A 23823-nucleotide genomic window follows, 5' to 3' on the forward strand; every position below is an offset into this window, starting at 1 on the left:
TGGCACTTTCTGCTTGTGCACAAATAAACCAAGAAGAATCTGATCCATCAGTTTTCCAACCTGATCCTAAATAAACTGCACACGTGAGCGTGCAAAGAGCAAACGGGTGCATGGGTGGTTTGGGATGAAACTGGATTGTGGGAGAAGAAAAGGAAAAGGAAGTAGCTGGGAGTTGGAAGGGGAACTACGAAAAGATGATGTTAGGTAATTTAATGTTTATTTCCTCATTTCAGGGGTCACACTGTTGCCCATAGTGTCCATTTACCTCCACAAGACAGACTGTGCCCTCGTAAGGCACTTGTAGGGGTGCCATGAACTTTCTGTGAACACACATTTCATACAAAAAGCAAGTTCTCATTTAAAATTTAAAATCCAAAATGGCCCAACCGAAGCTGCATCCCTTGGAGGTTGCACAGTGTTTAGCAGAGTTCCAAAAATCCTTCAAGTTCCAACATCAGTGTGAAATTCTGCGCAACGGCTAAAATCTAGGGGAAAGAATTGTCCAGTTTCTTAGAGGGAACAGGGATTTAAGGAAAGCCTTGGAGACCAAGAGGCCAGCAGACCTGGTTTGGAGGGAGTGAAACCTCCATCTGAGAAGGATTTCAAGCACTATACCCTGGAGTGGAAGATTTGACCTCACACTTCTTTCACTTGTGCTGGGACCTTCCCTTCAATCCAGACTTTCCATTTGGACTATCAGAAGGGGCCAGTCCTGCCAGAATTCCCTGGTCTCCCTGGAGAAGCATGGTGTTTGCAAGGCCCAGAGCAATGGGAGGAAATGCTGCAGTATTATGCAATTTCCTTGTGATTCATATTCAGAAATCCACAAAACAACCAGGAACGAATCTTTCAACTTTCAGCTCAGAAGATGCACAAGCCAAAAGGGTATAAATAGATATTCTCTCAGATTTGGTAGCCCAAGTGGCTTCCCAGCCACCCGGGATGGGCTGGGAAGATATGGGCAGGAGTAGCACAGACATTCCATCTGGGTGTTTTGTAACACCCTTTTATAAAAGAAAAGGGAAAATGGGCTGAAAACCAGGCTGGTGTCCAGCCATTCTGACTGATTCAGCTGATGCTGAGGGGTGTCTGCAGCACCCCGAGCACCAACAGAGCCCCTGCACAAGGCTTCACTCAGCCCAGCATTGGGAAACACAGGATGGAACTCTCATACATCCCTTTCCCCACCCGTTAATTGTCCTACAACAGAAGATCCACTTGAAACAAGTCTTTCCTCTTAATGTCAACCTCACTCGGACACCAGCAATGCACCTGATCGTGTCCCCGCACTCCAGAGCATATCCCATAGAGAGCCATATCCATATCCATGGTGCACACAGGGATGTCCAGAGTGGGGCCAGAGCCTCTGACCACCCAGGGAGACCTTCAGAGACAGCATAAACAAACCTGGGGAGGGGAGGACACCCTATATCCTGTCCCCGCAGCAACACGGAAGAGGAAAGAGGAAGGATAGAAAGGAATAAAGGAGAAGAGAAGAGTGAGATGGCACAGGTATGTGCCACGCCAGGATCCTCTGCACCTGACACCCGCGCTTGGCACAGCACTGCAGAGATGCTGTGTTGGGACACAGCCCAGTAGCAGGATCCCAGCAAAGCACAGAGCAGGGCAGATCATGTACAAAAAGCCTATTTCCTTATTAAAAGCAGGACACCTGGCAACCTTGATGAAATCAGCCCTTGTTTCTGGCTCTGCCTTATCAACCCTGTTCTATTTTTGTCCGACAGCCAGGTTTTTGTAGTACAAGCAGGATTTTCAGAGCTAGACTACACTGTGTTGTGGTTAGAAATAACCTTCCTTGCTCTGCGAGCCAGAAGGATACTGACAGGAGTATGATCTCTCCCAGCCCACATCCCTGCAAACCTCCCTGCAGCGGCAGGGGAGGAAAAAATATGCCTTGCTTCCCAAGTGGAGAACTTGGCAGGGCAGCAGAAACCCACTGCGAAATGCTGGTTTATGTCATTCAGACGAGGCTGTTCATTTGGAAGAGGGTGGCCAGGGACCCTGGTAGCTCCTTCCTTCCTTCCTTCCTTTCCTCCCAACCTACTGTTCATCACTGTCGGAGTCATCTCCCACCTTGTGTCCCCCTTTCTGTCTCCTCCTCCTTCCTTCCAACATAAATTACAGCTCATAACTCACTCTCTGGGCCTGATTAAAAGACAAAGTAAAGAAGTCTATCAGAAGTGAAGCATTTAGGGGCTTAAATCCTCTACATGGGTCTTGCTCTCCTGTCTCTCGGAGCTGAACTAAAGGATGGTTCTAATTAAAAACAAGCCCACGTTTTATTACAAGTGCAGGCATTCCCAAGGGCCTCCGGAGCCGAGGCCGGCCGGGCTCCCTGCCAGCCAGCTGGGCTGCTTAGCTCAGCTCAGTTATATAACCCACCATGTTTGTCACCCAAGGAAACAATTACCTGGGTCAAACTAAGGGAAAAAATTACCTGGGTCAAACTGTCAACTTCCCATGCGTAACTGCAGAAAGGGAATCCAGCAGCACCTACTCTGGGGGTTATGCGGAAGCAACAGAGTAGAGTATGTCAGATCTATGGCAGCCTCAGAATAACGCAGTTAAAGGTCAACTGCTTCAGTAAAATACATTTTTGGAATAACTAAAGCGCCTAAAGTTTCCCAGAGCAGCATTTTTAGGCAAGTCCAGAAGAGCAGATATGTTGGAATCACTCAAATGACTGATTAAAACTGAAAACTTCTATTAGCCTAAGCTTCCCCTAAGTTTTCTAGGATGCTTGAGCAACAACTTGCACATCCTCCTCCAGCAGCTCTGCCCTGGAGCCCAGCCAGCATACACACCCTTCCTCCTCCCAACGTCTGCTGACAAACACAGGCTCTCAACACATCAAAACCAGTCTAATTTTAAATGGCAGTGTCATCTTTATTTTTAAAATAACTGTAACACAGCCATGACTGGCGCTCCTCCTCTGTGAAAGAGGTTTGACACTGCCCGGGTGTTCTGAACAACGCCGGTGGCTTAGTGCCAGCACTGGTTAAACTACCACTGGCTGCTGGTTTAAACACTGTGCAGTGCTTGAGCTGAGACCACTTTCAGTCCCCCGTTTGCACAGCTGTTGGTGGGGGACACCTGGGTCAGCCATGTGGCTGAGGCTCCGGGAAAGGCAGCAGAAAGGGGACACAATTCCATCCTTCTGCTCCCAGGGAGACCCCTGTGAGCCCAGGGTGGCTGCAGAGGGTTTCTCAGAGCAGCCCTGGGACACAGCACAGGGTTCCTCCCTGGAGCTGGGAGCCAGCCTGATGGAGGCTTAAATGGCGGTTGTCCCTCTCCAAAACTGCAGCAGGATGTTTACCCCCTTCCAGACGGAACCTGAAATTCTACAGAACTAATAACCTTTCTGGGAAATCACTCACCCCAGCACGTACCCAGCACTTGCAGCTGCACAGCACTCGTGAGCAGCATTTCTACCATGTGGCATCCAACAAACACTGGTTGAGGGACAGCGTGGGACATGTCCACCTGCACACTGGTATGGCCTGAGCCTGTTGCCTGCTGGCTCAGGCTCCTGATCCCAATCCTGCTCCTGCTCCTGCCAGAGCCCAGCTTCCCAGCTCCGCACAGGGATCTGTCAGAAATGGCAAATCAAGGGTGGAACAACAGAGAGACCAGAAGGACAGAAATAAGATGATTAAAACAGAGCTTCAAAGGACAGATCTTCTCTTGGGGCTGCAGCTGGGAGATGAAAAACCCCTGGGTCACGGACAGTGGTGGGGCTGCAGCAGGACAGGAAATTACTGCTTAAAACCAAATGTAAGAACCAATAAAGTAGGAAATAAAGGAAGAGGGCAGTTTTGCAACTCATTGTACAATGAAACATTCACTTTAATTTTTAATTTAAAGTAGGAAACAATACTCTTAATAGTCTATTCAAATTGGCAGGGGAGTTTGTTCTCCTAAAAACAAGCTATTCCCTGAATTTCTACATGTTTCTCGAATTGCCTGATCAAATAATTCTAAGCAGAGAATGATGAAGAGCAGAGAAGAAAGCAAAGTGAGCACACACTCTTTGATCTGTCACTCCAGCCAAGACTCTGTGCCTCCCTACAGAGGTGCCAGCACAGCCAAAGGGTGGACAGCAAGTTCTCACCAAACTATGCAACAAAATCCCTGGATGCAACCCCTCTGCACCCTTCCCTTAGGCTGGTTCACCTCTCCAGGCCCAGACTCACAAACAAGTTGCCACACGCAGCTGATCCGTCCTGTTCCACACAGCGTGCTGCAATCCAGGTTCAATTAACCACCATTCCCCAGGAACTCTGCAAACTCAACCCACCTCTCACCACCATGCTCATCTCTGGCCTGAACCCCCAAAACCCCAAACCCATAATGCAGCAGAGCTGGTGGGTGTCCCACAGGGGAGATGAGTGTTGTATGATGTCCTGTGGATCGGTGATGGGACCTACACTCACATCCCATTTCTCACCCCTCTGCAAGTTTCCCTCGTGGGGTATCAGCAGTGACACAACATGGGAGGAGACATGCAGCAGAGCCAACATCATCTGCCAAAGGGAGAGTGAAACCCAGCTGGTCTCCTGGGACCAGCTGAACCCATTTTCAGGCAAAGCCAAATGTTCGTAGCCAATTTCTGCAGCACAGACCCCCAAGGAAGAGCAAGGAATGCATTAAAGAAATTATGAGGTATTCACAGGAGAGCTACTGCTCTGCTCCTGCATATCCTCAACAACACAGCGGGAAGAAGAGGTCACAAACTTGCCAAAACTGGGTGGCACAGCACTTTTAGGTGTGTAAAAGCAATCCAGAGGGCTCTTTTCTCTTTTAAAAATAATCTAGAATGCTTCTCTCAGTATTGTTCTCTCTGTCAGCCAAGCAGCTTAAGAAAAGGACAAAACCTGCCAGCCTGCAGCTGGTGGTGACTGTGGCTGGGCGAGACGACAGCCAGTGAAGCAGCAGTTGTTGGAACCAGGAATAAAAGCCTGAAGTCAAGGCTTAAGACCTCACTGGCTTAAGTGCTTTAGAAGCAAAATAAAAGCTTATGGACTCCATGTAAAGTTACTGCTATTACAGGCTTAAATGAGTTACCAAAATGGGGAGGGAGAGGGAGGGAACAGTGGGAAGAGCACGTGATACAAGAACTTACATGGAACGTGGAGCATCATTCCATCTGAAAGCTCCCGCTGATTCTCTGAGGATCCTCTGCTACCACCTTGTCTCCAAAAAAGACTAAGCATTTTTTGGGGCAATAATCTTGAAGTGTGGGATGCAAAAATAGGCCAAGCAGGAGCTCCCCTGGGCCAGGTTGGGGCCCAGTGGGACTCACCACCAGTGTGGCTCCACCGAGGCAGTGGTGCCGCGCTGGGAGGCAGCACGGATGCTCCCAGAGCATGGAGAGACTGAGCTCCAGTTCAGGGAAAGTTCACTGGGTGAACTTAGAGATTAAGAGCAGGCAGAGCAGGGAAAAAACGTTCTGTTCAGCAAAGAGAGAGAGACAGGGAGATGAAAAAGCAACAATGGGAATGACTCAGGTCATGGAGAACAACAAAAAATTTGCTATAAGAAAACAAACCCAGGCAGGATGAAGGCCATGAAAACCTGCAAGATAAAGTGTACACAATAAAAACATCTTCCCCAGAAAGCTGACAGAAACACACGCCTGTGGGATCGGGAGCGTACAAAGATCAGCATGGAAAAGGCTGTGAGGAAACGAGCTGGAGAGACAGACACAGACCCAACCCTGAGGAGACCGGGGGGAAGAACACGGTGATCACTCCAACACTTGTCCATGGGCTCCCCGTGCAAAGAGAACTCAGCCAAAGACACCGTCTGTACACAAAGATGCTCTGGGTGAGGATTTTTCTGCCATCTCTGACAACTTAGATGAAGTGAATTAAAAGGGTAAAGCAGATCTGCAGCTCCAGTGAGCCCCAGCCCAGTGTGAGGGGGGTTGGGAAGGGGTGTGGTGGGTGCAAGGTTGTTCCCCAGCAGCCGCACGGGCGCTGGAACCAAAGTCCTTCAAGTTAATTTATTTTTTGAATGAGCCAAAATGACAGGAATGCCGAGGTTGAAAGCACTGGAGTGAGTTCAAAAGACATCATTTCCACTGGGAAATAAATCCCTCACCATTTTGTATAATTAGACAAGGAAAATGAAAAACAATTTCAGAAAGAATTCCCAGCAGCAATATCCAAGGAGGAGGCGGGACATGCGTTGGGCAGGAATGCAGGGCTGGGCTCTGCTGTCACTGTTGGGCACACAAACACCACACAGCATCTCCAGAGTGGCAGGGGTGAAGGAGCTCCTGGACCACTGACCTGTTGTCCCACCAGGAGCATGGCTGCAGGGCCGGGAACAGGACCGTGGCATGGGGAGCTCCAGAGGCATCATCCCACCCATCACCACCAGCCTCAGTGCATGGCCAGAGCTCCTGGAGAGCCACTGCACCCAGCCCATGTGGAGGAGCCAACGGAGACCCTGAGTGGGACACCTGCAGGGAAGGGAGTCCTGCCCCACGGTCCCAGGCTAGCAGTGGGTGGAGAGATGCGACCACATTGCTGCTGCTTCACCTCTGCTTCTCTCACCAACCCAAACTCACCACCACCACCAGTACAGCATGGCTCCCAGAACGGTGGCACTGGTCACTGTGGAAGCACTCAGTCTCAGGCTGGGGGGACATGGAGGGGCAGGGAGAGGGGAAAGACACCCACGGCTGCAGAGGGAGAAGCCCAGAGACCTGACAGGTTCTGAAGGTCTGTGTACCCTTCTAAAGGTCTCCTTCCCTCAGTGTACCCAGATTAAACGCTGCCATCCCAAAACTATCAGCTTCTTGTGTAGTGGCAGGAGGGAGAAGTGGCTCTGATTTGGGGTTCTGCTGGGTTTCAGGGATACAGCTGGGAAGCAAGCGCTGTCCCCACCTCGAGCAGCCTAAATGCAGAAACTGGGGGCAGGCTCGGGGGGCACGTCCCTCCCTCAGACCTCCAGTCCCCGGGACAGGGGTGAGGGCAGCCCCAGCGACGCCGCAGAGCCCGGGGGTGTGGGGGGGTCCTGGCCCAGCCCCACGTCACAAGTGCCATGAGTGGCCGGTCTCAGCTGCCATCTAGTGGGGAGCAGCTGCAGGGCACCGACATCTCTCCAGACTTGCACAGAGTCTCAGAATCATTGTTGGAAAAGACCTCCAAGATCATCGAGTCCAACCTGTGACGGATCCCCACCTTGTCAACCAGACCAGAGCACTGAGTGCCACACCCAGTCATTCCTTTAACACCTCCAGTGGTGGTGACTCCACTACCTCCCTGGGCAGCCCCTTCCAATGCCTGACAGCCCTTTCTAGGAAGAAATTCTTCCTGATGTCCAACCTGAACCTCCCCTGGCACAGCTTAAGGTCATTTCCTCTTGTCCTGTCCCTCATTCCCTGGGAGCAAAGCATGACCCCCACCTGGCTCCCCCCTCCTGTCAGGGAGTTGTAGAGAGGGATGAAGTCTCCCTTGAGCCTCCTCTTCCACTCTAGCTACAGGTTTGGCAAGAAAGCCACAACCTTACCAAAATGCTTACCTTGTTCTTTGCCACAAAACACAGTCTAATTTGTGCCTCTCCTAATCTTGCAGCCCACCACAACCACCATCAGCCAACATAGCTTTTATTCCTGACTCAAGTTCTAAGGAAGTTTCAGAATTACTCTGGCCTCCACCATACGCGTTTGCAAACTTCATCACCAGAGGAGAAAATCCATAGGAAACTGACCTCAGTATCTTAATAAAACCAAATACCACTGACCCGTCAGGGAGTTAGCAGTTTCTCCTATTTCCAGCTTCTGTAATACCAAAGAAAACCCAAAGTCAACATAGAGGGTTTATCCAAATTAATAACAAGTGGTAAGAGTTAACGGCGCAATGAGAGTTGTCTGGATGCTGCTCCGGCTGTGAGATACAGCATAAATCTTCTCAAGTTGTGACAAATGTCTTGGCTAATGCAGCCACATTCTATGTTTAGATCTCACTAAGATGTAATTTGACATTTGGGTTTACTTTCTTCATTATAATTAGGAAACGAACTCCAGTTCATGTTAATCTCTTCACAGCCTGAATTTGCACATGGAATTACTGCCCCCACTGTGCCAAGCCTTCCCCACACTCAACAGTCAAGTCAAAGGAAAACCAGACATCCTTTCCAGTAGGGTTCTTTGGTTACAGAAACACAGTCAAAGCATAGGATGGATATTTCTAGGAGTTTAAAGGTTAAATCCTTGTCTCTTGTTCAAGGAAATCTCTGTGGAGAGGTAACACACCACACCCTGGTGCTGCGAGATAAGAACCCAAACAGAACAGCCCACAACTCCTTTTTTGATGGATGGAGGAGGATATCTGAGGACAAGGAGGTGCCTCATCTGTCAACACGCACCACCTTCATCAGTAAAGTGCCTCTTGGATCTGTTTCCATATGGGCTGCGTTCCCATGGCTCCCACTCCACACCTGGAAGGTCAGTTTAAGCCATTAGCATTTAAGTGCCATGAAGTGTTGCATTAATGCGCAGCCACAACCCCTGACACGCTGGATGAGCAGGCTGCCCTCAGCTGATGGGCACGATAGGGAAGAACAGCAACACACAGGCGGCACGAAGACCTGCGTGTCTTTGAAGGAGTTCTCATAACCACATTCTGGAACAGGATAATCCAGGCAGTCCTGTACTGGTTGCTCCGCAGCTCCTTTCACATGCACAGCGTTTTGCAAGCACCCAAAATCTCTGTCTGCACCTCTACAGAGTGGCTCTGCTCTTGAGCAGGTGAACACACAACTGCATGACCATACTCCGGCAGCTCTTGTCGCAGGTGAGCAGCTCCCAGCAGAGGTGGGCAGTGGGAAGCAGGTGAGCAGGCTGGAAGAGGACAAGGCTTAACTCAGACTGGGAGCAGCAATGTACATTTTGCTTATGAAGAAATGGAAAATATTATCTATTTGGTCTCTGGGTGCAACCAGAATCAAAGCAGGGGTTCATTTAAGAGGGATCAAGACAGCTGGCACCTGGAGCTGGAGAGGGTTGTCTCAGTACAGCTTTCCCAGGGCTCAAGAGCCAAGGTGGAGGAGCTGGCTGGTCATCCCAAGCAAAGGTTTCAACAGCTGATTGAAAAAGGGAGCAGAGGCTATCACAGATTCATTGAATCATGGAATGGTTTGGATTGGAAGGGGCCTTAAAGCTCATCCAGTCCCAACTCCCTGCCATGGGCAGAGACATCTTACACTAGACAATGCTGCTCCGAGCCATGTCCAACCTGGCCTTGAACACTTCCAGAGATGGGGCAGCCACAGGTTCTCTGGGCAGGTGAAAATTCAAACAGAAGAGGTTCAGCCAGGGGATCAGGAGGCCAGGGAAGCATCCAGGCTTGAGCCCAGGCAGGTTGTGCCCTCTCTTCCCCTGGATAGGCAGGCTGTGCCCTCTCCTCCATTGGATGCTCTCAGCTCCCAACCAGGTAACACCCCAAGCAACCTGCTCTGAGCAGGAGGTTGGACTACAAACCTCATGAGCTCCCGTCCTACCTGAATTACCTGATGGATCTACGATTCCAGTCTGGGACTTGGCTGTAATCCACAATGCAATCCTTTCCCTGAAATGCAGGGCAGCAGCCTCCCACACCCAGCCTCCCAACCTCTGAACCACTGTGTGTTCAAAAGCAAGTGCTTGACTAAGCCCAGCACGTGCTTTCCAGTACTCTCGGAACAACTCCACGTATCCACACCTCACCTGGCTTCAATGAACATTTTCTGTGGTAAATAAGAACCTTTCCATGGATTTGGGGGGATTTGCTCAAACCAGTACCAGTCTGTGGCAGTGGGCTGTGCTGGGATGTGACACCCCACTTGCCACATGGACTCCACTCCAACTGCCAGAGCCTGACTCGAGCCTGGAGCACAGACACCCAACTCCAAACCACATGAGCTGTCATGGAACAGCCTGGGCTGCTCTGGCTCTGTGCATGGCTTCTTTTTGTGTCCTGATATGCTTTTGGCCACGCCAAGGAATGGAGGTCACAGGTTGGTCTTTCTTGGCTGCTCGGTGGTGCCGTGTGTGCCATGGGAGAGCCCTCATGTTGAGCCAGGATGGGCCAACACCACCACCTGCACCCTCCAAGGGACCCACTTGGAACCGGCCAACTTTTCGAGCTGGCAGGAAGGTTTGAAAACGCATTCAAAAACAAAAACTAACAACCTGCAAAACTCCAGAATCCCTTCCAGAGGTGAGGAAGCCTTTGGCAGGGCAAGAGCAAACACAGGGAACAGGGGCCACGCTCCTCCGCTCACACGAAACGTGCAATTCTCTACCAGACTGACAAACAGCTGCCAAGGAGTCGCAGGACTCAAAAAGCCCTGGAAATCTACAGCATATTTTCTTCCACTGCTCTTTTTGCCATGTTTTCCTTTCAGCACGGCAGAGCAGCGTGTTTGTGCTGGCCAAGCCTACCCTCCTCCTCTCCACCGCACCTTCAAGCAATCCAAGCACAGGAGATACAGTATTACCTCAAATATTTAACCAAGGGATTAAACTATTCTCTTGGCAGGAGGCAGGAGCTGCCCCATGGATACAGCTCTCACACGGGCTGGCAGGTGCTGCGTGACAGCGGGTTCCACAGCAAACAATCTGCCCTGGGCTACCAGAAGCTCTCCACAATTTTCTCTGCTTTTTGGGTAATATTTCTGCTCACCGGTTCCCGGCCATCCATTGCCTCCATCCACAGCCTCCGGTCTTCTTCCGAAAGCGCCTGCATGGTGATGACGCCCGGCCTGCAGAGAGAAAGGGGACGCCGTAAATAAACTGCCGGATGGAAAGCAAAATAAAATAAAATAAGCAAAGATAAATTTCCCATGAGAAGAAGAGGGAAAGAGGACAAGCTTCTTTCTAGCCAAGTCCCAGCAAATGGGGCTGAGCCCAGCCTGACCTCTCCATGGACATCCCTGCAGGTCCTGATCAGGATCAGCCAGCAAGCAGAGGACATCTCCAATGATTGACACACCTTTCCAGTGGGTTTAGTGTAAGAGCTGGATGCCAAATTCCTCCTCTGGCCTTCAGCCTGCCCTGGGCTAAGCAGGTCCATCCAGCAACAGAAGAAGGCAAGGAAGGTAACCAAGCAAGCAGGAGTCCCACACATCCCAGCCCTCCATGTCCCACCACCAGCCTATGCACCAGCTCATGGAGGGGACCTTCTGCTGCAAGAAGCATTACATCCCCAGAACGCTGGTGCCAGCATGGCTGTGCCAGTGCCCTGACCCTGCCCATACCCTGCTGTCACAGGGAGCAGTGGCAGCGAGGTGATCCTGGTCTGTGCACCCTCCAGCAGCAGGGGAGCACTGCAGGAGTCCTGGTTGCCCCAGGGTGCTGGTCCTGCCCCTGCCATCACACACACACAACAGCCCTCAGCTGCCCTGTAAATCCAGCCTCCAGAAAATGATGGCTCATTTACTGTAATGAGAAGGGGAAAGGCCTGAGCACTGCACACACAGCACAGGAGCCAGAGGACAGCACTGGTCCCGCCCTCGCCTGAGGGCCAACGCCACCTCCACGCTCCGGAGTGGATGCTACATCCTTTCCATGCAAGGAGTTAAACCTCAATTACGTGCTCTGATAAGCACGACCAGCAAGGTCAGGATGTATTTAACACGCTGGAGAGTGTTAGCACAACCTCAGCTATGGTGCGTGTTTGCACTGAAGCCAGTGCTGTGCTCCCACGCCGTGGGCTGGCGACTCACTGCACCTCGCTTGGTTGCAAGCTGTCAGGATTTCCATCTCCACTTCCCAGCTCATCCTACAGCCATCTGATCCCCACACACAGCCCGGCTACCACTGTACCTCCTCAGCATCGTGCCTTTGAACTGGGTCTCCAGCTCCTAAGGGGTGGCTGCATCCCGCGCCACTGCTGCTCCCCCCAGTGGGGCTGGGCAGAGCCCCCAGGCTCAGCCAGACAGTGAGATCTGTTCTGGGTGTCTGCTCTAGCCCTGCTGCTTCCTCACGGGCTATTTTCAGATGCATTAGCAGAGCGCAGCAGCTATTCTTGCTGGAGGAGAGCAGGCAGAATCCCTGGCAACGGGGAGACACAGGCACGGCCCGAGCGTCGCGTGGCTCAGCAGGTTCGGGGGAGCTGCTGGTGCTTCTCTGCTCCTGGGGTTTCATCCAGAGGAACTATGACACACCTCTGACACTGCTCTTCCCACTCATGGCAAAACACAAGGCTCCAGAATGGCAGACGAGTCAGGATCACTGTTCTGGGATACCAGGATGCCAGGGCACAAGGTGGGAAGAGTGATTAAACCTTGGAAGCTGCCAACCGCCCGCGGAGAGCAGGCGTGTTCCACAGAGTGTTCCACAGAGCACGTAGGCTCTGTTCAGAACTAAATCCTCAAAAACTGATAAAGCCTGGGAAGAGGGGTGATTTGCAACTTGCACTTCCCAAGGGTGATTCAGGAGGAGAACGTGAGCTGCACCAACAGTCTGCAGAAGCCCTTTGGTCCTTGATAAGAGCCAGTCCTCTGTTAGAAGAGTAAACATCAACGGGGGCTTTCAAGTGGTGGGTTTGGCCCGTCTTCTGTTGCTTTGTGGCACGTACAGGCAAGGAACAGAGGATTAAACCCTCTCCCTGACTCAGCTCCCCATCCAACCTACCTAGCCATTGGCTTTCAGCACGTGTAGCAGCTCAGCATTGTCCCACCAGTGGGTGCCATGTGCTCAGCCTTCCACCAAGCCCGGGTCCAAGAAAACCAGACATAATGTGCTTGATCTCTGTTAATCCCATTGGTGAGTCAGTCAACACTCACCAGCTTAGTGGTTTGGAAGTTTACTCACTTTTAAGGGAAGAGGAAACCACTTAACCATTGCCCCATCTGACAGGGAAAATGCTCCACATCCAACAGCAAATAAGTTCAAAACACGGCACAAAGCTCCTTGTTGTGCAGGTACAAAGCAACTGGTACCTGGGGAGCTGAATGGTCACTTAAGCCAGGGCTTAAGTCTGAGTTTAAGCCATGCTGCTGCTGAAGGCACAGACATCCCAGGCAGAAAGAGCCCTGGAAGGGCTCTTGCTCAGCTAGGGAGACACGGGAAAATAAAATATTGGGATTTCTGTCTCTTTAGCCAAGACATTAAAACAAAGAATTTTAAACCCTCCATTTAGGGTACACCAGAGTACCAGCAGTGTTTGGTCCTGGTGTGGCAGTGCTGGTATCTGACCTGCCAGGTTCCCTCAGAGTAGGGCAGAGGTGATAACAGGAAAATGTTTGTTCTGACTCTGAGCAGATAACAAACAACTCCTCTGGCTTCACTTCAAAGTCAAACTTCTTTACCAGCACGAGGGGAGGGGCCGCAAAATTGAATTAAGCCAAATTTCCCTTGCAAATAGCTCTGCATTTCCTCCCCCAGTGTTTATTTGCCAGGGCACCCATTGCATCACTTTCCTGAGCAGAACCATCTTCCTGGCTGTGATAAATTTAAAATGCACCCACACATTACGCCTCATTCATAATTGATGTGGCCCATGCCCACGGAGTACCCTGTGCTTACAGCCAGGTCTGATGGCTGGCGCTGGATCAGCCTCCTGCCAACACTGTCAGCATTGGCCCGCCTTGAAATACTGCCTGCAGCCAGCCTCATCCTCATGGAGTCCTCACCGAGTCTCCTGGAAGATCAACTACTTCCCAAAGTGTGTTTGTTAGATTAGGGATATCTCAGCTATCCAGCAATGGGGAAGATATCCTGCTGTGACTTACTTTCCCAAAAGATAAACAAAATGGATCTGTCCTTGTCCCCTCCCCCAAAAAATCACCCTGAATACTGGGGGTCATTTATACAGATAATTATTTATACAGGTAATACACAGCAAATACGCATTCTGCTGGGGGGCAGCTCCCATCCCCTCCCAAAACCTTATGTGGGATGCACCCAGATCCACACGGAGGAGCCTGCCAATCCCAGCCAGCCCACAACAGTGGCATCGGGACAGCAGGATGCCCTCTTGGATCTGTCATCCAAGATGCACAAACAGGAGCTCTTGTGTCAAACAAGACCAAGGACCTGTTCATTCATTCCTGACCTGCATCCTGCATTTCCACCTCCAGGCACCAAACCCCTTTGCCTTCTTCTGGGATGCAAGGTGGAGATTTGGGATCGGAAGGAACCCATTTCTAAATGGAGTGGGTGCAGGAGGGTGAGACCACAGCAGAACATGGCAAACACTTCACAAGAAAGTATATTTTCAATATGCTACGATCTAAAAACGGAAGATGTTTCCATATGAGACCACACAGGAAATTTGAATTTTTTCAATATCTCAGCTTTTGTGACAAACAGCCTGGCCTTAAGGAGCTGTGACTAAGCACGCCGAGAAAATGAGAAAGTCCAATAGCTTTTCCTTCTTCCAGAAAAACAAATAAATAAGGAAAGCAACAGAAACAGATAAGAACTTCCAACTCTTACAGCAGCTTATCGCAGTGAGACAATCTAAACTGCTGGATGAAAACGTGTAAGAGTGGATTAATAAGAGGGGCTGAGGGCTGAGCAGAGTCGAATGTGCAGAGATGTTCACGGTCCCAATCTGAGCAGAGCAAGGACCCCAGACAAGTCCCCACGGCCACGGGCCAGGGCACCAGCAGTCAGATGTGGACCCAAAACACAGATGAGGAAAGATGGAAATAAGGGGAAGACTGTGTTCCTGAACTCAGAAAGCCTCAGTGTCCATGTAGAGCTTAAAGCACCATCAGTACAACAACCACCAGCACGTTCTGTGGGTCACTGTGGCCACTGACAAGGAAAGGAGCCTCATCCCTCATCACCAGCCTGCCTGTGACAACCCCCCAACGCTTTGTTTTAAAGGTCACTGGAAAGGCGACACTGGCAGAGGAACAAGCACAAGTTGAACTGCATGTGCTGTCCAGAGCACCGCCGGAGCCGCGGACACCAGCAGAGGTGGGGTCCCTGCCAGCCACCCAGTCTCAGCACAGGGAAGTGGGGAGCAGGTCCTGCCACGGTCAGGGTGGCTCTCAGAGACATGCAGACCTGTCAGGTGCTTACCCAGAGCAAAGCCAACAGCCTTCCTAGGGAAAACCATCTGGTCAGGGGAATGCTTGGCAGGTGCCTGGCAGCTCATTCACCCCAACGCAACCACGTAGCCATTGCCATGCCAATTCTTCTCTCAGGAACAGTTTCTTTGTGGAAAGGGTTGTGAAACCTTGGAATGGGCTGCCCAGGGAGGTGGTGGAGTCACCACCACCCGAGGTGTTCAAGGAACAACTGGACATGGCACTCAGTGCTCTGGTCTGGTTGACAAGGTAGGGATTGGTCACAGGCTGGACTCAATGATTTTGGAGGTCTTTTCCAACTTCAGTGATTCTGGGATTCTATTCTACAATCAGACTGCCCACAGAGCACAGTGCCAAGCCCCCTCAGGAACAGCCCAGGGGAATGGTGGTACCTGCAGAGCTCACTGCCTTCATGAACAACCAGGAAACCAAACTCCCCATTTTGAAAACCTCCTGCTCCCATAAAAGCCAACTGGCACGTAGAAGCACTTCGCTTCTGGCCCAGAGCAGTGACCTACATTATCCTAAATGACAAAGCTTTTGTCATCAGTCAAATGAGATACTCCTCCTCCTCAGGCTCATTTTGTAAGACACCGGCTGTCATCCCTGTTTACTTTGTTTACAAACCTGATTTAATATGCAGAGACTGCAAATAAGTTTAGCTAATGAAAAAAGAGCATTAACGGTAAAACACAGTATCCATCACACTGGGGGTGTATTTCAGTCAGACACTAGAACACCATTCTGGGGCGAATTTTGCTGTAACAAAACAATAAAAAACTTGCTACAGTGAACAACAGAACTATTTGCAAACGCCAAGGCCAGGTTGGATGGGGCTTGGAGCAACCTGGTCTAGTGGAAGGTGTCCCTGCCCATGGCAGGGGGGTGGAACAAGATGGGCTTTAAGGTTCCTTCCGACCCAAACCATTCTGGGATTCTGTAATTCTATGACAAGGAAGCAATGCTGTAATAACAGATTAGGCTCCAGTTTTTCATCTCAACAATGCTGAATCATCTTTACAGGAGAAAAAACCACATTTTTTCCCCCCTAACAAGGAACAGCTCTTAGCCGTTGCTATTTAGGGTGTTATTTATAAACTCCAGCCCTGCACCCCGTGCCTGAGTACCAGCTTCCCAAAATGCAACACTGACAACAAGCTCGTTTCTGTGCGATGCCTTTTTCGAGAAGGACCGGCCGAGGCTGCCACCTCCAGGCTGTACGGAGATCCAGGAGCTCCAGCTCCCAGCCCCTGTGCCCGTGTCAGCATAACACCGGGATCTCACTGTGTCCCACAGCACCCTGCAAGTCAGCACGGACAGTCAGTGAGACACACACAACCTCAGACAGTCAGTGAGACACACACAACCTCAGACAGTCAGTGAGACACACACAACCTCGGACAGTCAGTGAGACACACACAACCTCGGACAGTCAGTGAGACACACACAACCTCGGACAGTCAGTGAGACACACACAACCTCGGACACAACCTGTCAGGCCAAAATGAAACAAACTGGAACAGTCCATGCACAGAGAGCTTAAAACACGACTGAATAGGCTTTAGGAGAGTCTGGGAAGGAAATGGACTTCACGTTGTCCCCACAGCAACAAGTGACATGAGTAACTGAGTCACACCTGTGAAAGGGGAGTAAACTGTAAGTCAAACCCAGTGCATATGGGAGACAGAGAAGCACCTTGGGCATGTTTGCCTTCATTGTATCCAGACTTCCTGCATGGGGCTGAGGAACAAGACATTAAGTTTCTAAGTTCTCTAATAATAGAGACAATAATAAACCACCCAAAAAAGCAGCAAACTATCCCAAAAAAACCCATCTTGAGGCAAAAAAGCCCACAGATCAGCTTTCTGCGTTCTGTGAACACAGGCACAGCTCCAGCCAGTCCTTGGGCAAAAATACCCCATCATTTGTGGCCCCACACTTGGGTGGAGAGTGTGAGTTGAAGTTTTTTGCCTCTGCTCGGGTCCTTATGCCGGAGATGATCTTCTCCAGCATGAAATGGAAAGTGATGCTTCCAGAGAGGAAAACTCCCTGATGCCTGAGCCTGGCTGCCCTCCAGAGCAGCAGGATGGTTCTCCCAGGTGAGCCCCAGCACCTCCAGCTGCAAAGAAGCCCCTCTGCACCACGAGCTCCAGGTCCCCCACGTCCCTAGAGCCTCACAGGGATGCCAGGTCAGGCCTGGCAGGGTGGCTGCAGGGTGGCACCCACACACTGCCAAGCCCCAATAACCCCAGACTGGCAAGGAAACCATTCCTCGACACACAGGGCTCTGTAAAACATGCCAAACCCTGAGTGCCAGGCAAGGTGAAGGTGATCTCCAGCAAACCCTGGCACTGACAGCATCACCCAATGCTCTGATGGTGCCCAGATCCATCCCAGGAAGAGAGAGACGGGTTGACCACATCACACTCTCTTTTAAACATGACAAAAGCTGTTGTTTCCTCTTCATCTTAGTTTATCTTGGGAATAATCAATATTTTAGATATCTAATTAAAAATTCTGATAACCAAAGTATGCAGAGCTACCTGTACACTGGGGAGAAAGAGCCTTTTCTTTCAGGCATCCTGCTCCCCTGCCCTCTTGGACAGGAGCACATTCCTGCAGCAGGAACATGTACATGAAAGGAGCAATTCCTCAGGTGCCGCTCCCCTGCCATGATTACATGGAGCAGGCGGATTTCTGGAGAAGCTCTTGATCCCATGCCTGGCAGGCTCCAAACATCAAGGGAAGGCTCATTTGCCTCTGAACATGCTGCAGAAGAAAACTATTGTGGCGGTTCTATTCTCCTCCTCCCACTTTTAGTTTGATTTTCACATTATAAAAAAAATATCCTCAGGGCAGAGGAAAAAAAAAAATCCCTGTGTCAGCTGAAATACTGCAGCTTTCTGGAGGAAAGCACAGCTCCAGAGAGTGGGAGGCAGCCCCGGGTTATCTTATCCCTCAGCCAACACAGGCACAGCTCCATCACCCCAACCCCTCCCTGCCACGGGCTGGCACCGAACTGCTGCCGAAGCACAGGCTGGAAAGACACCATGGGTTTTTCCAGCATTATTCAACACCTCGGATTTCCATGAGCTGGGGTTTTTCCAAGACCTCCTGGGCATTCCTGCAGAGGGGAGGACAGCTGGACCACTGACAGGCAGAAAACTGGGAGGACACAGACACTGAGTGGCTTTGGAGTGGGCTTTTGTGAACCATGTGAACTTCCTGCAGTGAGGGAGATCCAAGGCAGTGACTAATTCCATTTGGAATACAAACGCCAGCCTGGCTTTCCTGTTTATAAACATAACCCATGCACGATGCTAATAGATACGGTAACAGGCTTCCATTCCTAGGTGCTGTAGAATGAATCCACACGTCTCTGGTTCAGTTGCTACACGAGAATTCACAGCAGGAGCATTTTACTCCTTCAGGAAAAAGAAGTGAATCGAAAGTGCCCAGAGGCATGAGCCAGACATCCATTATCTGGTGGACCAGCAACAGCTGTGCTCCAGCACAGAAGCTGACCAACACATACCCAGAGCTGGAAAGAGGCATCACATCCCTGCCAAAACACTCACAGAGCATCTTTTCCAGACTGAAAAGCATTTCCCTTGTGTGGCCAGAGCCTTGCAGAAGTGCTAAAGCAACATAAAAATCAGAGAGACCTGAGTAAACTCGGCACCTTGTAAACTTAAGCACCAACTCAATATACAGAGAGCACCTGGCTGAGAGAGAGGTGTGATTCCATGGATTAATGCTTTCCATTCACAGAGGATATGACTAAAGGAGAAGAGAGACATGGAAACTGCACAGGAAAGCCAAGTGCAGATGAGCACAGCCCTTCCCTACACACGGTCACTGTAACCCCAGGGGTGTCCTCTCGGCACTCACCGATCCACAGCTTCCACATCAAAGCAAAACCTCTTCTCGATCGAGTCTGTTTTCCGCCGTGTGCAGGATTTCAGGGTAACAGCTTCGTCTTCTCCCTGAGAAGAGACAAAATCGCAGGTGAGGCCAAGAACACCTGCCTGTCCCCAGCACCCACCGCTGTCAATGAACAGGTTCAAACCAGGGGGGATTTGGGAACATCACCCTGTTAGAAATACCTGTTTATACCTCTGACATAAGGAGTAATCTTTTCACTCTTGTTTGGCCCAAAACCTTTCAGGAGGAGCCTTCCCTTCAGGATGCCCTCAACCAAATTTGTGCATTAAGCATCACACAGCCCATGCTTCAGGCAGGCAGGGAGTGCTGAACCACAACTTCTGGGCAAAGTCGTCAGTTTTATTTTCCATTGCTGAATGACACACCATAGACCTGGCTGTCAGTTTTAACTCCAGGCTGCATTTTTGGCAGCATTCTGCACACAAGGACTCTTAACAGGAGCAAACATGCCTTAAAATGTTTATTATATAACAAAGCAACGACAAAACCATTCTCTCATCCAGAGAATGCCTCTCTGCATCCAAGTTGTAATGGATTTCCACAGGCTGAGCAGCAATCCTGCAGGATCCATGTGCACTGCTGTCCTCTGCTGGAGGAAATCCTGGCTCAGCCCCTGCCAGTACAGACATTTCTCCTGCAATTGTTAAATTCCACTGATGATTCAAGAGAAAATGAATTCTGAAGGAGTTCCTGGAGACAGACACTTTTCTGTGTTCTCTGTGCTGTTCCTGATGACACCTTGGCTGACCACCCTGTTCCCTGACATCCTCATTTTTCTAGGAAATATATTTATAATCACGGAATCGTTTAAGTTGGAAAAGACCACTAAGATCACTGAGTTCAACTGTTCCTCCAGAACAGCCAAGCCCTCCAGTAACCCATGTCCACACATGCCACAACTACACATCTGTTAAATCCCACCAGGGATGGTGACTCCCCCTGATTCTTACACAGAAACATCCCACCCCACCATCAGACAATCAAAACACTCTCCAACACACAGTCCTGCCTCAACATCTCCTCTCCCTTGCTGATCCCTTCTAAAGAGTTTGCAACCATCCAGTTGCACCAGTCATTCTACCATGTCTCCGTGATGGCAACTATGCCGCAGTTTTCCTGCTGGCTTCTAGCACCTCCTGTTCCTTGCCCATGTTGCAGGACACACCACGTTTTGGGGGAAGAAGCCCTAACTCCTATGTGACCGTTCTCACGTGCTTCTGTGGTTTCTAACATATGAATAAGCCTCATGTCCCAGACAAGGAACCCAGAACAAACCCAGCTCACAGACCTGAGAGCTCTGTGCAGTGCATCTCCCCAGGGTTCAGTAGAGGCCACCCGGCCCTGGTCCTCCCAGCCTGGTCTGCTGCCAGCACCAGGCTGCTCCCACACTGCCCAGTTCCCTGGCCAGTATTCAGGGAACGCCCCTGCTTCTATCCCACTAATATCCAGCTCCAGCCACAGCTCAAAGCACAGTCATGAGCGACTTTGAGCTCATGCAGTGCTCACTGCATACCACGTGCAGTGTCCTGTGTGACCCATGAGCCATGGGTCTCCTCCTGCAGCACCTTGGCACCTGCTCCAGCCAGATCCTGAAATTCCCTGCAGCACAGCCCCCAAGTCCCTGGGCTGCTCCACATGCTCATGCCAGTCATCACCAACAGACCCTGTAGCCCATCCAGAGCTGCCCTGGCACAGGCAGTGTTCCATGCCAGGGTGGCACAAGTCACAGCAGCCGCACTGGCAGGGCTGGCACACCACTGGAGTGGGGCCCTGGCACACCACTGGAGTGGGGCCCTGGCACACCACTGGAGTGGGGCCCTGGCACACCACTGGAGTGGGGCCCTGGCACACCACTGGAGTGGGGCCCTGGCACACCACTGGAGTGGGGCCCTGGCACACCACTGGAGTGGGGCCCTGGCACACCACTGGAGTGGGGCCCTGGCACACCACCGGAGAGGGGCCCTGGCACACCACCGGAGAGGGGCCCTGGCACACCACCGGAGAGGGGCCCTGGCACACCACCGGAGAGGGGCCCTGGCACACCACTGGAGAGGGGCCCTGGCACACCACCGGAGAGGGGCCCTGGCACACCACCGGAGAGGGGCCCTGGCACACCACCGGAGAGGGGCCCTGGCACACCACTGGAGAGGGGCCCTGGCACACCACCGGAGAGGGGCCCTGGCACACCACTGGAGCGGGGCCCTGGCACACCACTGGAGAGGGGCCCTGGCACACCACTGGAGAGGGGCTCCTGCAAGGTGTGAGACAGGCTGAGGGTGCTGCCCGCAGCGCCTGTGCCCCAGGTGCAGGGGGAGCCCTGAAATGGGAAGAGCCCAGATGAAACACTGTGCAGCCGCTGACGATTACAGGGCTGGGATATGTTAATGTTGAGCTCTAATGAAGATGCTCCAAGGCAAGAGGAAATTAATTTTAGAAGCTGCCCTCCCCCCAGCAGGAAGCCATGCGGGAGCCTGTCCAGCTCCCGAGGCGCTCCCTGGCAAGGGGGTTGTGTTTGCAAACTGTCCCAGCTGGGAATACTCTGGAGGAGTCTATTGTTCCTGCAGTATAGAGGAGCAAAGCCAGTCCTGGATACAGCTCCAGGAGTAGTGGGCACACGGTGTTTGCTGGTCCCCCAGCTCCTCACATTCCCTCGGGGCTGAAGGGAGCTCCAGACTCTCCTGTGGCTCTGTCCAAAACAAAACAACTTCATTGGCCAAGTCATAGGATCATCAGAGAATCACAGAATGGTTTGGGTGGGAAGGGAACTTAAGAGTTTATCTCATTCCAATCCTCTGCCATGGGCAGAGACACGTTGCACTAGACTAGGTTGTTCAGAGCTCTATCCAACCTGGACTTGAATAAGTTACAGGCACTGAGGAAGGAGCAAAACAATGAAGAGGAGGTTCTCTTGTCCAGATCTCGGAGCAGGAATGAGGGACTGAGAAGCAGGCACTCATGGCACTGCAGTGTGGTGGGTTCACATGGCAAACCAAGATCTGTGGGCTTTGGGGGGCTTTCTGTCTTTTTTCTTTCTCAAACAAGGTGACAAGTTAATTCCCCATGTGGCACCTGTTCAGTCTGGAATGAATATGCCCCACTTCACTGCATTTGTCTCACCTTGCCATAAAGGTGACAGAGTCTGGCTCCCAGGAGAGCCTGCAGCCAGCAGTGCTGTGTGTTTCCCAGCAGAGCCCCGGGACACCATCCTGCTCCATGCCAGCACTCACCCCTTTTCCTCCTGATTTCTGGTCAAATGGTACCATCGTGATCCGCTTCGATTCCCTCTGGTACGTGCAGTAATGCTTCACCCAGGAAGTCCCAAAGTGACCTACAGAGCAAATGTAGGTTTTATTCCCAGAACTAGTGCCCTCCCATTAACAACCTGCTATGTTTAATGATCATTTAACATAACACATTCCTGTACCTACAGTTTCCAGTTGGATTGAGTGTTATTACCCTCCTTCTATTCAGGGGAAAGACTTATATGAGGCATCGGCAGTAATTCTCCCTCCCAGAGAGAACCTGGCTCCCACATTCCCACCTTAACATCCCACCCATTGGGCCAATCCCTTTCTTTCAGGAACTGTGTACTTGCTGAACCAGCCTTTGTGTCCTACACCCTGACAAACCCCTTCCCCAGACTCCCACCCACCGCATTCCCCATCAGGCAGCTCCGCCACCCCAACACCTACGCTTCTCCTGCACGTAGAGATAACCCTCCATCGTGTAAGGGCTGATGTTTTTGTGCTCATGAGGATTCTCCTTCATCTTCTTCATCAAAGCTTCAACCTCTGATCTTGTTCCTTCAAAACGGTTTCTTGTCTGCAAATTAAAACAGGAATGTCTTCTCCAGTGCATGGACCCACGGTGGGCTCTGCAGCACGGAGGCACCACAAGGGGTGGGACCTCAGCTGGGTCCTTACAGCCATGTGGGAAATGGGACAGGGGAGCCCACTGACAACAACAGGACAGGTTTGCTTCCTGAGCCTGGATTTAAGCTACAGGAAAAATATTATCATAACTTGCAAGGGCTTCCAGTACTTAAAGGGGGCTTACAAAAAAGAGGGAGATTGACTTTTTACATGGGGAAATAGTGATAGGACAAGGAGGAATGAATTTAAACTAAAAGAGGAGAGATTTAGATTAGATGTTAGAAAGAAATTCTTCCCTGTGAGGGTGGTGAGGCCCTGGCACAAGTTGCCCAGAGAAGCTGTGGCTGCCCCATCCCTGGAAGTGTTCAAGGCCACGTTGGACAGTGCCTGGAGCAACCTGCTCTAATGGAACCATGGCAGGGGGTTGGGACTAGACAAGCTTTAAGGTTCCTTTCAACCCAAACCATTCTGTGGTTCTATGACTAAAATACACCAAAAGGTGAGTTAGCTTGGCCAGACAGTGACAGCAATGGGCACGTGGCACAGGCACACTCACGTTCTGGATGCTGATCGTCAGCTCTGTCTTGAAATCGCTGAAGTCCTTTGCAAGCTCGTAGCCATGGTGGTAGAACGTGAAAAGCCCCTGCAGAAATGCCAGCAGCTGTGTTGGGGCAAAACAAATGGAGATGGTCAGTTGAGACCCACAGCTGCCTCCAGAGTCGAGGCTGCTGAGAGGAAGGGGCCCTGAAGCCCCCCAGGCTCACTGGTGGGCCCTGGGGAGATGCCCTGCTCCTCATTTCACCTTCACACCTCCCCACATGGACCCCAAAGCCGAGGCTGTGTTTCCTTCCCCCAGAGTCAAGGCAAGACCCCATCCCAGGACTCCACACACCTCTGTCCCCCTTTCTGCATTACCCAGGCCCTGGAGTCACCAGGAGCAGAGTCAGGAGGT

The 23823-nt window shown here is 51.3% G+C and overlaps 1 protein-coding gene across 1 annotated transcript in view; it reads right to left on the minus strand.

Annotated features, from left to right (window-relative positions):
* Window positions 1–23823, minus strand: part of ARHGAP26 (Rho GTPase activating protein 26) — a 116396-nt gene that overhangs the window by 67545 nt on the left and 25028 nt on the right. Inside the window, 5 exon segments of the mRNA XM_032702980.1 lie at window positions 10695–10773; window positions 18946–19040; window positions 22227–22327; window positions 22692–22821; window positions 23428–23532. Of these exon segments, the coding sequence (XP_032558871.1) occupies window positions 10695–10773; window positions 18946–19040; window positions 22227–22327; window positions 22692–22821; window positions 23428–23532 (510 nt within the window).

Source organism: Chiroxiphia lanceolata, chromosome 15 (genome assembly GCF_009829145.1).
Source record: "Chiroxiphia lanceolata isolate bChiLan1 chromosome 15, bChiLan1.pri, whole genome shotgun sequence".
NCBI classification, from domain to species: Eukaryota; Metazoa; Chordata; class Aves; order Passeriformes; family Pipridae; genus Chiroxiphia; species Chiroxiphia lanceolata.